The sequence below is a fragment of the Symphodus melops genome, assembly GCF_947650265.1.
Source record: "Symphodus melops genome assembly, chromosome: 5".
Lineage (NCBI taxonomy): Eukaryota > Metazoa > Chordata > Actinopteri > Labriformes > Labridae > Symphodus > Symphodus melops.
Window position 1 is genome coordinate 19,037,742 of NC_136695.1, and position 15,537 is coordinate 19,053,278.

A 15,537-nucleotide genomic window follows, 5' to 3' on the forward strand; every position below is an offset into this window, starting at 1 on the left:
GGAGGTCTACGGTCACTGTGACCTCACAACAGTCCCATTGAACTCAATGCCAAAACCTTTAGTTTCATCAGGTTTATTTACGTTCTTTCATCCCTTCAAGAGAACAACAGGGCTCAGGATCAACAGGTGGACAGTGGTGTTATGCTCAACCCCCGCTTAGCTCCTCAAGTTAACTGGGATGCTTCTGAGGAGTAAACTGTTGATCACGTGCTGTGTGTGAAGTGAGCGCAGAGAGAGATTTTCTGATAATACGTACCGCTTGTAAATTATTGTGCTGTGACCTTCTTAACTGATGTTTTGTTTTTAGGGTAACCTATTCTATCAAATATTTTCAAAATGCACGACCCGAGTCAGAGCGGCTGTTACAGATTGAGTCAAGAAGAAACACTGATGGGTGTAACCTGCTACATGCCTTGTTGGCAGAAGCAAACGAGCACATGGCTGAAACTCTCACAGTAGAAACTTTTCATGTGTTTTAGAGCATAAACTGAATTTTCTCTCGAGGTTAAATGCTGGATGGGTATGTGGAGGCATTTCAGTTAAATAAATATGGAAATACAGTAAGGCCAATGCACTAATACAGCACAAATACACCTGCAGCATCTACAGTAGCATAAATAAGACATTGGTTATAAGTCAACAAGCAACATTTTTCCTTTTACCATTACATGTGATTTCTCAGTCCTCTGTGTAGGTAATTTAGTTGGTGTTTGTAGCTGCACTCTACTGCCTCAATGATGGTCAGGGGAATGGAAGGAGAAGAACTGTAGACTGCTGTTTCAGGTGTTCGGGGATACAGACAGTTAGTGTGTCTATGTATGTGTGTCATGCAGCCGAGACGAGAAAACAAGGTGTGGGGATATTTGGAAGAGAAAGCCATTGTGTTTGTCAGCACTAACTGCCCCCTAATATGCCAATTATACACATCCTGTCCAAGCTTTTGCTTGAATTATATGACTTTTCTGAGCTGAAGCCCAAGTGCCTCATTCTCGAAAGTTTTCGCAACACAGACTTTATAATTATACCTGATTTAGTGCTCTCTTTTTGCTCTCTGCAGCATTTTGCACTACAGTTTTAACACTCGCGTAGCAAAGGAGAAATGTTAGCCCATTTTGCATGCATGCTCTGGCATTAACTCGAAGAAACATTAAATTATTCGTGCCCACACATTTTGAAATGTTTCACCTGTTGAAAGTCTGATTGTCAGCCTGAATTAGTCGAATGAGATGATTCATCCAGTAATCCTGTCACAATCTGTGTGTATACACTGAAAATACGCCTGTGATATGACATCACGTCATGGAAACATGTCAGAGTTTTCGGGGATATGGTTTACATTTTTACACACTGCAGTTAACGGTTGACTCTGGAAAAACAAAAGCTGGAAATATATAGAGAAATTAGTTAATTATTTATTTTCTTTACCAGGAGAGATAGGGTAGAAGAAGACCAGAAGGACTTGTGACTTCACTATGTACCAGCACACGTCCAAAAAGGTGAGTCTTGTGTTGCCAATCAAATCAAATCGTTGTCTCACCCGTCCTTAAGCTACAACTTAATGTTTCAACATCATTATTATTATTTTTTTTTAATTCATTGTAATGATCAAATCACTTTTATTTTTTCCTGAAGTATTTGGCAAAGATCCTCTCTGTGCATCGCTTGACTTGTGATGGAGTCTGCTATTGGTGTTCTGGTGTCCCAGTTCAAGGCGTATGCTGGCAGTGATGGTTCCTCGGACACACTGAGCAGAGACGAATTTCACAGACTGGTCAAATCTCAGCTCCCAAACTTTGTCAAGGTAAGAGTTAAATATTTGACAAGTGATAAAACTGCTCGGATATGATGTGTAGTTTAGTTGTTTATGTAGTTATCTATTAATAACAGTTGATGGAAAGTCTTCATTCATATAGAAATCAAATTTGTTAAAGAATTTAGAAAATTCCTATGTTTGGATTCAATGTATCTGTTCAAATGTACCTTTAACTTTTTGGTTTAGTGCGGCTGAGATGAATGTAACAAATTTAAGGCATATAGTGCTCTTGTGCTTTTTTGTTGATCGACTTTAACATGTAGTCATTAGATCTAAATTGAATTATTGGAGGTAACCATTTTTCCTCTGTGAAAATCCCATTTTAAAAACAAAGTATCGCTTGTACACGTTTGTACGTTTATATATCAACTGCTTAATAAATCTTCACATCAGTCTAACTGTTGCATAGTTTGGCATGATCCATCATTGAAATCAACATGGTCACTTTAGTTGATTCAAATTAAATGAGATGATTCTTCCACCATAAATACTCACCAGTTCACGTGTATTATTCCTCAACTTAAAATAGTCCCTTACAAAAGCAGTACTTAAAAAAACAGTTCAAGGCTAAACTAAACTTTTTTTCTGAGAATCACTTAGCATTTTTATGGGTCAAAGTAATGTGTGCATGTTCAACTAAGTATGTCTGCGTCTAAGATCCACAAATACGCTTCGGAAGTCAGAGTTTTAAAAAAGGGCAGAACCTTTGCATTTTTTATAGTCTTCTCTTGGAAAAAGTTATTTAAAAAAAGGAAAACAACAGACCTTATCCGTAGATTTAAGAGAAGTCATCTGTAATCAAAACAATGCAGGCGGATGACAGCAATTGTTTTTTTTAGGAAGTTTTCTTAGAATCTCTTTGTTTACGAAGCAAAACTCATTCTCATGGGGGTGGATTGGAATTGCTATGGCTATCATCTGGAGGCCACATTGACCCATTTAACTGTGACCACATAATTTACTGTTAGTCATAGTTGTGTTCATGGCTATGTCTGTGCTTTTTGGATGGCAGTTTACAATGCATGTGGTCTCAGTGCACTTCAGAGTAAAATGACAGTACATGTAAAGAATATTCAGAAGAGCTTTTCATGCCAGGATTTAGAGGTTACATCTCATGTTGGGACAGGAAATAACTCCTCTTTTTTAATGTGTTCCAGTAAAACAATGGATTTGTCATCAAGTCGGAGTGAACACCCTTCAGAGAGCTCTTAACTTCCCCTTAATTCCTTTTCGATGTGTTGTCTGGATTCTGCAGTTTAACCAGTGCTCTCTAACCAGAGCAGAATAGTAGTTTCAGAGCACCGACTGAGAAAAAGCACTCGGCTTCCTTTTCCAAGTGTGGAACATTCCTATCTGTTTCTGCTTGCAAGAACAGTTGAAATACTCAGCAGGAACACTAGATGGTGGCAGATGCATCGACCTTGGTGCCAAACCACGTCTGCTGATGTTGCATGAATTATTGAACTGGTGTACGTGCCAGTGGTGTCAGTTTGCCTCTCTCTCTCTCTCTCTCTCTCTCTCTCTCTCTCTCTCTCTCTCTCTCTCTCTCTCTCTCTCTCACTCACTCACTCACTCACACACACACACACACACACACACACACACACACACACACACTATCATGGTTAGTTCCCATAACTGTCACTTTCGTGTTTGCTTGTTTTGTTGTTGTTTTTTTGCATTTGATGCATTTTTCTGTTTTCCTGCAGAACGCTGGCGACTCTGCGGCCATTGACCAGCTAATGAGCTCATTGGACAAGAATAACGATGGAGAGGTCAGCTTCCTCGAGTTCTGGCAGCTGATTGGACATCTTGCGAGCATACATGGGGGCTTCAGCCTATAGTAGTGTCCTCGGATACTCTGTTACAGCCTGGTGTGTGTCACTTAATTGTCTCTGTGCCATACAGTTTAAAAAAAAAAAATGGGAAAACGGCCAAACGGAAAACACCCTGAAGTGTGTTTCAACTGTAGGATGCTGTGTTTTTATCAGCAATCTGCATTTCTTCTCACCATGTAACTGCCAAATTGGCAAACACTGAATAGTTGAACTGTTTCAGAAATATTACAACCAGTCCTAGCTGTTTCCAAACACACACACACACACACACGTTTTCTTGGCTTGTCTAATCCTTTGAGCACATGCTTAGTGCTGTTCATCGTCACACACAAACATGTATTGTATGGTTTCGGCTGTTTAAAGGTCAAAATAAAATCCTTAGAAAAAATAATTGTTTTTCTTACAACTCAACTTGTCCCATGTATTCGTTTATTTTCAGAGTTTTCCTTCTATCTTTCCATTCTTTACACAAGTGAATAAAGTTCCAGGGTGTGGCTTGACTGCTCCTGTCTGTTGGGAAAGCTTTGAACACGCGCGCTGAAAGAATGAGCGCGCGCCTGTTCCTACATGTTTAGGGAAAGACTGATGCCATTAAAGTCCAGAAATGAAGAAAACATTGACGAACAAAGCCTGAGCAAATTAAAAGGCAAAAACTACGCACACATAAAAGTAGAAGGTCATCAATGCTCTCGTTTCTTGACATGTTTGTGAAATGTTGCTGAAAAAGAGCCGTGTTGCTCAAGCTGCGCCTCTGTCCACATTCCTCCCCTCTCCCAGGCACACGCCCTATAACGATGAAAAAAAAAGGGTTGGCTGGGGAGAGCAGTTAAATCACGGAAAAGATATGTGTTGCTGGTAAATCTTGCTCAAGATCGAAGAGGAGAACCTCTTAAGAAAGAAGAAAACCCGACTTTGGTGAATCTTGTTGCCTGTCCTGACGGTTAGTCAACCTTTTCTTACTTTACCTATAATGCTGAAGTTCTCCTTTTGACCAACTTCTTTTTTTTTTTAACAAATAACATCACTTTAGCTTATTTTCTCCATTGTGTCATACATTTTGCATAACAAGCTTGCGTCTCTATTGCCATTCCCCCCGCAGGCATCAGGTTCTTCTTGGTAATGTTACCCAAATCCCTTTACACTTCCAGGGAAACCGGAGTCCGGAGTCACGTTTACTTATTAATTTGCTGTATGTCAGTCTTGCCTCTGGTCGCTCAACAAATTGTCCGGATTAGTTCAGGCTAAATGTAAATGTGGTCCGCGGGCAAGCCCCTGACATGTCCGTTACGCACGACGCTGATCAGAGGCAGAGTTTTTGGGCCGCTGTGCATCAGACTGTGATCAGATTTTGGCTGCCATCAGACTAAATAATTAACGGGGACTTAAAAAAAACTCCGGCTGTAGGACTCGAATAGCTTTAGTGCGCCACTATTAATGACGCAGATTGAAATAGGCTGACTTGTGATGACAGTTATCATGGAGGAAGTGACACCTCGCACAATCAACTCCAGCAGGGTGTCACTGGTCCATATCGCCACCTGGGGTAATCAATGTGATCCATAATGTAGAACCTGATCAGAAACATGATTACCTCTGACTGGGCCAGGGTAGTCCAGTAAAACAATAAACTTACACTGAGAGACATAACATGTTGGTGCTGAAGGGTGTCCACCTGACTCACCTGTAAACTGGTTTGAACTTGCCACGCCTAACACTAAGTATTCTCACCAACATGAGAACACTGTTTGATTAAATTGGGAGTAACCACAGTTTGAATAAACATGGTTTTGTTTCTTTAGTATGATCTGCAGAACATTCAGGTAACACATCAAACATGATGATTATCTGAAGCACATGTCTTGATGGTAGAACCGGGGTTGATTCAGACCTTTTTAACTGTGCATGGGGGGCACTCACTTATGCAGGGTTGGCCTGATGTTTGTGCACTCACACAAATGAGTAGCATCTATTTACTTTTTATTTCTCCACTCATTATATGTACTGTGATGTTATAATATATATCAGTTTGTACAATTTAGAATAAATCGTTTAGCTTAATTCTTACTGAGGGAAGAAGAATGTGAAATGTTGAAATGCAAAGAAGGCATCCAGCAGCCTTTACCACAGACTAAACTTACCTAAGTCCTATGACAAGGAGAACAGCTAATTGATGTTTGGGCATTTTTTGTACTTTAATTGCCATCCAAAACAAATAGGGCTAAAATTTAAAAGTTGGATTTGGCATTGGCTCAGAAATGGCTTTTAAGTAGTTTTTGGGCCAATAAGAGCACAAGCATCAGCGATAAATGGACAAATCACAAAAAGCAAAAAGGATATACTCCTTCAGTGGGTTTCAGATTCTTCCCCAATAAGTACCCTTCATCAACCCGTGGCAAACTAATGTAGGCTCTTCATGGAAGTTGAGGACAAAATGCAGATCGAGACTCAAATCAGGTTTTTCACATTGGGTGCACTAGCCTGGTTAAAACAGTTTAAGAGGGGGTTTTTAAAACCTTGTTGAGGTTAAGGACTTCATGTCAGGGATTTGTCTACGTTGAAGACCTCAACACCGGCGATCCGCCCTCAAGTACATCATGAGAATTCTCAGGAAATTAAGAAACGATTCCAAACAAAACGAACAGTAACAAGAAAGAGATCATTAAGTAGTGGGTGAGAGGTACCAGATCTAACCCGCCCCGATTCCCTGAGTCATTCTAACTGAGCCATATCAGACCATGCTGTGGGCCTCTCACAAGCATGCATTAACCTTGAGTCATTATAACCACCATCTCCATGCAGTGAATCAGACTATGCTGGGAGGCTACAGGACAGCTTCATGTGTATTCAACACATACAGTACACAAGCAATCTAAATTCTGCGGCCCTGACCTCCCTCCTTCTTACCCATGCCTGGTGGCTTCCTTTTCACACAATTCAACTTCAAAGACATGCTAATAGCCTGTCATTCATTTAAATGACACACAAAACAAAACTGATATAAAGACGCTCAAGCATTTGGCTTTCTCTGTCACTGCCGTCCATGCTTGTCGAGGGTATTTGGAAGGTGTTGGGACAATTATAGTAACCTATGAAATAATAATGAACAGCATGCTGATGACAGATGCTCACTTGTATGGGTATTCACCTGTGTGTGTGTGTGTGTGTGTGTGTGTGTGTAGGTGTGTGTGCGTGTGTGTGTGTGTGTGTGTGTGTGTGTGTGTGTGTGTGTGTGTGTGTGTGTGTGCATGCTGGCATGGAAGGGAGACATGAAACAGAATACATGGTTCGGTCGCCTGTTCTCTGTCACCCAGTAATTAGGTTAATGCAACACAAGTCCTAATTGGTGCATGTGTCTTTCTAGCTATCTACCTCTGTGTGTGTGTGTGTGTGTGTGTGTGTGTGTGTGTGTGTGTGTGTGTGTGTGTACGGTGAGCATTTCATAGTGACATCTGTGTCCGATAGTAGATTTACTGTCTTCTTCTGTTACTTCAACAGTGTTTTCACAAGCAGTCATTAGCCATCCTGTGGCTTTACCTTTGCCTCCTGGTCGTTTCCACTACACGCTGTAAATTGTGTAGCCAGACCGAAACACCACAACACTTTAATGCTTCTCCACTCGAGTATCCACACCATTTATTCATGTTGTTTGTTCTCCCTGACATGTAGCCTTTGAAATCTAGTTTGGCGAGACAACAGAAGGCTAAATGGGACCAAAGACCAAAGCCATCTTACTCCCCTGCTGAATTATGGTCTGAAACGCGAGGTTAAACAGTCACTAACATCATGCCCTCGTGCTGTTTATAGCCATAAGAATTGATGTGACTAAATAAACTGTAAAATGTTTACTTCACTGTCACTTTCAGAATGAACTTTGTGAATAAAAAAACACAAAATCAACAACTCTTTGTTTAAATTCCACATAGTCTACCTATCAACACAGGACAAACTCATGAGGAGAACTTTTTGTAGTTTTTAAACAGGAAATGAACACTTCTTCTGTTCTGTAAGGGCCCTGTTGTTTACAAGTATGATCGGTGTGTAATAAATATTGATCAGAAAACAGAAAGGATGCAAAATCAGACAAGATTATGGCGATCTGATTAAATCTAAACTCAATCTTAAATGTATGTTGTTCAAAACATTTGAGTAGGGTTGGGTAAACTTTGATCTAACACATCAGGATTCTCCTGATCATCGTGGAGGGCGAAGGGGAAAAAAAACTGTAATTATGTAATTAATTATATATTTACGAGAAAATATTTCACCAAAAAGCTTTTTCTTTCAAATTTCAAACAATACTAATTCAGAAGCAGCTGTGAGGATCTTTCTAGTTAGTGTGGATGTTAGCACCCCCTGTTGAAAAAGTATGTAGTGAGTCGTCTCATTTAGGGCACTGGTAATCTGGATTGGGTGCATTTTTACTACCTGAATCTGAATCAGGCTGATCCATAGCCAGGACAAACATAAACTAGAATACTTATTAACTCGATTCAATCTTTTGGATAACCGGGTTCATGAGGTGTTGTGACACATGTAATGTAGAAATGCAACAAGCTGTGTGATACAAATTCATCCTTTAAATCAACCAAACATCCTAATTAGACATTAGTTTTATTTGTCTGTTATGTTGCTCTCTGAGGCTGTTTAATCTCCATCCTAAATTAGTTTTAATGGTTTGCAGCTGTTGGAAATCTTTGTGCATTGCATTGTGGGATAAATGAACAGCCCTTCAATATTTTCATTGTATTCATGCTGTGTAATATGATAATAGTTCAGTCTGTTCAAAAGTCACCTCCTGTTTATGATTATAAAGTAATGTGGACACAGATAGTAAGTTAGGAATCTTGCTGTCTTCATTTAACTTTTCTGTTTTTTTTTTTTTTTTTCTTTCCTCTCGCTCTCATATCCCAGGTCATGTTATTTTAGTTGACATTTTATCAGGGGCTCTCCTGTTGCAACAAAAGCCTGTTGTCTCTGCAAGCATCTGGACTGGTTTGTTGTTTCTTGGCTTTGTTCAGGTGTTATGTTAACAATGGCTTCCTTCTTTTCAAGTGTCCCAGTAAGTCATGACAGTGTGACGAGGTAACACCGTGAGCCTGACACTGGAGCAGTGAAATGGATTGCAGCCATCGTTCATTTTATTATTTACAGCTTTACTTTTTATCCTGTGACGTTTGGTGTCAGTGGAAAGGTTACGAGTGTTCAGCCTCAAACTAAGTGGATAAGCTGTTAGTGTACTGACTTTTTACCACTCTGCCAGTGAGTTCAATGAAATCCTAATCTATCTAGAAATGGTGTGTTATATGCAAAGGTCACACAGCTGTCACAGCTTTCAACCTCACACGACTCCAAGAATCGATCTAAAAAAATGAAGTTTCAGTCTCATTGCTGTAAGATTGTTATTTTACATTACACTTGAGCAGCAGGGTGTAATCTGAACCTGTAGCCTCCTCCTGGCTTCTGGAGATCAGATGTCCACCGTCAGAGATCACAGCTCCCTTTGTGTTTACCTCAGAGACTTCCCTCCTCTAAAACCTTCCACCTCTCCTTCTCTCTCTCTCTCTCTCTCTCTCTCTCTCTCTCTCTCTCTCTCTCTCTCTCTCTGGTAGTTACTGCCTGGCAAGGTCGACCCAAACCAAACGTCTTTAGAAGTTAAGGGCTTAGGTTTTGATTCAACACACTATGCATTGCTTGGCACAACTATGACAATATGTGTCTTAATTTGGTCTTTAACGAAACAAACAATAGGTTTTTATTTAGTCCAAAACCAACTAATTTTGATTCAAATCCATGATAAAATACATTACAGTGTTAATCTGTTTTAGTTAGCTACAGGAGCCGAAGCATTTGAAGCGAATGATGATCTCTTTTCTCCAATCCTGCATGAGCGTGTGAAATAAACCTTTAATCCACACCAGAACCTGTCACATGTAAATGGCACGTTAAATAGATGGTTACTGTACCCAGCAGGATGAGTTCTGCTGTTTTAAGAAATCTCCTCATGACTACCAAACTCAATTCTCATTGTTTGTCTCTGTTTCTTTTCCTTCTCCTTGAAGATATGGAGTCAGCCATAAAGACCATCATCACCTCATTTCTCAGTTCTTCCAAGGGGGGTGAGAACCTGAGCGGGTCTTCCTTCCAGAAACTGGTGAAGAATCAGCTTGGAGGCCTCATGGAGGTTGTGAAGTTATTTTTTTTCCTATTACTCACAATAGTTGGCTTTCCGGCCTTTTTCTAATTCCCGCCTTGTGTTCAGGACACAAACTCGGCCTCAGCCATTAAGGAGATGCAGAACGGGCTCGATGCAGACAACGATGGAAAGGTCAGCTTCCAGGAATACCTCACTCTGATCGGCTACCTGGCAAACAACTTGAGTCAGAGGAAGACTGACAGCAATCAAGACGCTTCCTAGATGTTTGTGAACATGCAGTGTTCACTCAGCAGATTAACAGCCATTTTTCATGCGCTTTTAAAGTACACACGTCATATACATTTTCAACAGCAGTCCATAATCATTTGTCAGATGTATAATGCTCCGATTTTTTCCTTGTGTATCCAACTTTTTGGTCACATCCTATTGATCTCCACTTTTAATTAAACTTTGAAGGAATCTGAGTATTTTCCTCTCATTTTGCAAGAGATGCATTCTGTATTTTAAAATAAAGGCTTTATATTAAAAGAAAACTGTTTTCCATCATGAATTCTTGTTTTTCTTTTTAGCTTGGAAAAAATACTGTAGAAGTACAGAGGTTTCCCTGACATGGTTTGACATGCTCCCACAGTCATCACTCAAATAATACCTGCTCACTCCATAGCTAGCAGACACACCAGTCTAAATATAGCTGTTACATCCATGACTATTCAAACTCAGCTGCCTTTATATGCATCAACAATTGCAACCAGATCCTGACGCACAGTATACACTTCCTATTGTGCACCGTCCTCCACTCTGCAACACTATACATGCACGCATATGATGCACTCACACACACACACTGTGCTGCCCCGCTCACTGACACAAGTCAATGCAGCAACAACACAGAAACAAGAAGATGCACTTACAGAATGTCAGGTCAAACATACATTTCATGATAAAAGGTGGTGTCGTGCATTTCCTGTTTGCTTTATTAAGCACCATCCCATTATGCTTTATTTAAGTTTAGTTCTCAAAGGCTCTTACAGTTTTCATCATACTGCTTTTAGTCTGGGGAATGTATGAATTAAATGATTTAAAACTAGAAAATCCTCTATTGTGAATACATACATCCTCAATGTGTTTTTCTATCAAAAAAGGAAAAGTTAAAGCTCCTGTGGGGAGTTTTTAGCTTGTTATGTTAACCACTCTAGAATCCTTTGTATGACCTAATGAGGCCATCGGCATGAAGACTGACAGCTTCTATTCAATACTTTTTGATTCCTATAAGCGCTGCTGCAGGGTAGGTATCACACAAGAGCACCCTGCTGCTCTCAATGAGTAACACATGACTGTTGAAAATTACCAGAATGAAAGGTTTGGGTTAAAAAGATGGAAAGTACCACTATGTCCACAGGGTTTGTTTAAATGGACACAAGTTAAAATATCCTTACAGGAGCTTTAAGGAATTCATCTTTGATTGGTCTTAAAGACAATTCAGCCAGGTAAAGCAAAACGAGGAATGTTCGCAAGTTGTATGAACCTGTGCTGACACAATCCTTTAGCCTTGTGAGAATACAATATTGTGATCATGTATTATGTATTAATATGATCATAGAATGAAATGTTTCATGATTGCAAAACATCATTGTGCAACTGCGCTCCCATGTGATTCTCTTCACTAAATAAACAGATGAAAGTTTTACAAAATCAAGCTCCTTTTTCTCTTATTATTTCTAATAATATCAAGGCTTTCAGGCCCTGTTTAATTAAAGACAAATAATACGACTCTCTTCGTTATCTCTTTAACGGTCTAAATGGACCGAGCAAAAAGAGATTTTTTTTTCCTATTTTCAATGTATTACCCTGCAGGTGCATGCAAGTGGTGTTTCTGAAGGTATAACACTGACAACCCCTTTTCCTCCAGAAGAAGCACACACAACCCGAGATTTGTTGCCGCTTAAAACCATAGATATTTGAAGCTTTTCCAGTTATTGCTTTTTGTGTCTGTACAATGTTTTTCAGCCCTGCCTCTAAGCAGACAAAATGGTTGCACAAAATCATAGAGGAATAATCGAGTGTACCAATAGCAAGTACGTCTTAGTTACGGATATTTTTTGTGTGCTCATTCTAAGGTGTTGAGCTCATAAAAACTTTGAATTTTGCTTTCAAATTCACAATTTATATTCAGAATCTACTGAGTACCTTAACGTCCTCACGGACGGACATCTGAGAAGTACATTTCACGTTATAAGGGCTGTTTGTGGTCAAATTAGGGGTAATTCAATTAACTTAATGTCATGCTGTAGTTACAGTATCATTACCATTAGGGTTATTTGTCAATATGACAGAGAGTGGGATGAGGGGGGGGCAGGTGCGTCGTCTGTGTGGCTGTTCTTCAGACAGCAGGTGTCTTGTGCGTAAACAGAGAAGGAGGAGAGGAGGGGGTTGGGGGCTGGGAAGTAGGAGAGGGGATGAGCAGCAGGTGGAAGGAGGGACGGAGGAGGAAGGGTTAGGTGGGATGGGTGGAGTGAGGGGTGTATTTAAAGACGTTGTCCTCCTCATCATCCACATCGGTCACTCTCACCTTTCCTCTCTGCACCTGACTAGAAGGCCAGCACTCATCCTCCACTCAGGTAAGAAATGATGAACAGGACAAACTTCAGCACCGACAGCTTTTGCTCTGCAGACTTTTTTTTTTCTTTTTTTTCTTTGACTTTTTAAAGTGTGCCCCTTATGATTAAGCTAATGCACGGTGTTGACTATAGATGATCTGCTTATTAGAAGTCTTGCTGTTTAGCAAATCGACAAGATACACAGGAAGAACTTTTAGTTTGTGCACTGACAAGGTAGGAATCACTGTCATAATTTTGGTAAACACTGACAAAAATGTACTTCTGATATTTTTGAACCTGCTTATTCATGAGATCACTGTGCACGTGAGATGTAAGTTTGACAGCGAGAACAGTCCTCACAGTTCAGAGGTGATGTAGGTTAAGAAAAAGGCGAGGACCTACACCGGTCTGTGGTGCTTCACCATCCGGTTCGAGCGAAAGCAGAAGCAGGATCAGGTTGCCTCTGTGCACTGGTAACATCTCCTCCTCCTCCTCCTCTGCTGCCTCGGCTGTTTTACCAGCTTAGAGTTTCACTCTTATCAGCTAGCTCACATGTCCTGCTGACTGGGCCTGTCTCCCAGAGGTCCTCTCGCCTGGGCAGAGCGACACACTGATAGATGATCAGTTTATCTGTGACACAATCTAATCAGGACCACTGACAGGGAGGAAACACTCCTGATGAGAATACAGTTTGAGCAGGGTGCAGGCTTTTCAATCTGCCAAATACCTAGATCTTGACAGATATGCTGAGACGCCGCATTGTGAATACGTTTGTAGCTGTCAGTTTTCTTTGTGTGCTTTCCAATGCATCCCCTCTGTCTTTCTGTGAGCAACTCTGGCAGTGACAAATGAAAAAGCAAAGAAGAGATGTTGGATTTGTAACAAACCTTGCCTGCATGCTCAAGACAGCAGACGTTTGCAGACCCAATAATGACTTTCTCCTCCTCCTCCTCCTCCTCCTACCTCCCACCGTTTCTTCCTCTTCTTCTCTCCTTCTCCAGAATGTCTATGCCCAACTCAGAGAACGCCTCCACCCTGGAGAATGCCATGCAGCTCTTGATCCAGACCTTCCACAAGTACTCTGGAAACGAGGGCGATAAATACACACTAAGCAGGGCTGAGCTCAAAGAGATGCTCACCACAGAGCTTGGCAACTACCTTGGGGTAAGAGAGTAAAACTTAGTAACAAATGCATGATTCAGACGTGTATAGTATCAGAGGTCATTTCTATTTTCCTCACACATGCAGAACGCCCAGGATAAAGAGGCTGTTGATAAGGTCATGGGAGACCTGGATTCCAACAACGACGGGGAGGTAGATTTCACCGAGTTCATCATACTGGTTGGAGCTCTGACTGTGGCCTGCAACGACTTCTTCCTGGAGTACAATGACAAGCCAGAGAAGAAGAAGTGAACGCAGCCTTTCCAACAAAGGTATCCACTTTACTAACACACGCTCCAGGGAGGAAGCAGCTATGACAGGAGAGATGCTACACAGATAAAGAGGAGCCCCTGTCATGGAATACATGTGCACAAACACACACACTGAAAGTCCTATAGTCAGCAGAACATGTTGGATATTTGTTTGAAATGTAAATTCAATCCAATACTTGCAGTATTCGTTACTATGTAAAATAAAAAAAAGTCTGCAGTTTAAGTCAGTTTCAGCTTCATTTCATTGTTGTATATGTTAATATAGCTCTTTCTTTTTCTTGTCATGTGTTTTGTAACTCTTCAAAGCAAAGGAATATCTCCCTGGAAAGAATAAATGTGAATTTGTGAACAATACAGAGTCGTTTGTACTTTTATTCCAGCAGGAGTAATAACACCAAATGGGCACCAGGTGGCGACAATGAGCTTCTTTTTTTTGTGCATTTGAATTGGCTGGTGTTTTCTGTCAAATTATATAAACTTTGCACTTATAAAATAACCATTATACTGTTTGCTGCTGATTATATTTGTGGTGTGTTGAAGTTTACGTACAATAATTTGTATTTCACGACGGTTCAAACTGTTCCCATGTTCCTGTTTATAGAACAGTATAATGAGAACTTAAAATGACCTTGGATGGGACCAACACACAATTGTTTAAAGAAGAAAAAAATGTGCCCTTATGTTGGTATGAGTTTGTGTGTATGTGAATGTAAAAAGGAAGTCACCAGCCTCAATAATAGAAAGCCAGGAAACATTTCTTTCTTTCCTTCTATCCTGTGGTGTAAGATTAATGGGAAGTGTGGGTGATAACAGACCATACAGAGAAAAAATAACATGCCACACAGACACACGTTGGTTAACCTGAACCTAAAACCTTTATTGGACTGGTTAAGGTGTGTGTGCACAGGAGCAGATTTGAGAGTCAGGAAGGAGAAGGTGAGGGATGGGAGGGGTCCGGGGGATGGATTATGAGAGAGGACGTAAGAGGAAAGGAAGGAGAGTGGAAAGGTCAAAAGGGAGGGAAAAAATAGTTGACAGCAGCACTATTTTATTTTTGTTCATGTGGAGTCGTGAAGCCTTTAGTTTTTCACAGGTCTCTGAGAGGCTTTTTGCACTTGTTTCAGGATCTGTTGGGGATCCCCCTCTGGAAAATCCCATCCTCCAGAGAGAGAGACAGACACTTAACTGAGCTGCAGCCACTACTGTAAAAAGCTGGGGAAACTTAGTGACAGTGACTGAAGATTGGAGAGCATTTTCAGAGTTTTATGGGAGCAGTAACAATTTTAACAGTCTTTTGTCTCTACCTATCCTTATGCATTCCTTCCTTCCTGATGTATTCTCTTGCTGCTATCAGATTATCTTTTTTTTTCAGTCCATTGCTCCACAGCTGCTACATCAACATAAAATCAAAAACATTGAAATCAAATCCTGCCATGTTTTGCTCTTTCTTTCCGGCCTATGATTCTGCATCTGTGCCTGATTCATCAGCTTCAGCATCGGCGCTCTTTTCTCTCTCTTGTTCATTGAAAATTTAATCCACCTCTCTCCTCCCTGTGTGCCTGAAAAGTACCTTTTGCCTCTCGCTTGGTTGTCCCTGGGAAATGTAGAAATCAGACAAATCACCCAGTTGGCGATGAAAAAAGGAGAACTGCTATAATGAGTATGTGTGCAGAGAATGTGGGGAGTCGTTGTTCTTGGACTA

General features: G+C 40.6%; 4 protein-coding genes across 4 annotated transcripts in view; 3 read left to right on the forward strand and 1 right to left on the reverse strand.

Annotated features, from left to right (window-relative positions):
* The window catches only part of pip5k1ab (phosphatidylinositol-4-phosphate 5-kinase, type I, alpha, b), a 182,460-nt gene that overhangs the window by 71 nt on the left and 166,852 nt on the right, over window positions 1-15,537 (reverse strand). The gene's annotated exons all lie outside the window — the stretch shown is intronic.
* On the forward strand, window positions 1,673-3,657 carry LOC306824000 (protein S100-A13-like; the record flags this gene model as incomplete). Its single annotated transcript, XM_079343958.1, has 2 exons — window positions 1,673-1,801; window positions 3,523-3,657. The coding sequence occupies 2 exons, from the start codon at window positions 1,673-1,675 to the stop codon at window positions 3,655-3,657; spliced, it is 264 nt and encodes an 87-aa protein (XP_079200084.1).
* Window positions 4,432-10,338, forward strand: LOC306823971 (protein S100-A16). The gene is made up of 3 exons (XM_079343927.1): window positions 4,432-4,591; window positions 9,711-9,832; window positions 9,911-10,338. The coding sequence occupies exons 2-3, from the start codon at window positions 9,713-9,715 to the stop codon at window positions 10,064-10,066; spliced, it is 276 nt and encodes a 91-aa protein (XP_079200053.1). The 5' UTR covers window positions 4,432-4,591; window positions 9,711-9,712; the 3' UTR covers window positions 10,067-10,338.
* On the forward strand, window positions 12,276-14,211 carry LOC306824249 (protein S100-A1-like). The gene is made up of 3 exons (XM_079344322.1): window positions 12,276-12,423; window positions 13,404-13,566; window positions 13,651-14,211. The coding sequence occupies exons 2-3, from the start codon at window positions 13,405-13,407 to the stop codon at window positions 13,813-13,815; spliced, it is 327 nt and encodes a 108-aa protein (XP_079200448.1). The 5' UTR covers window positions 12,276-12,423; window position 13,404; the 3' UTR covers window positions 13,816-14,211.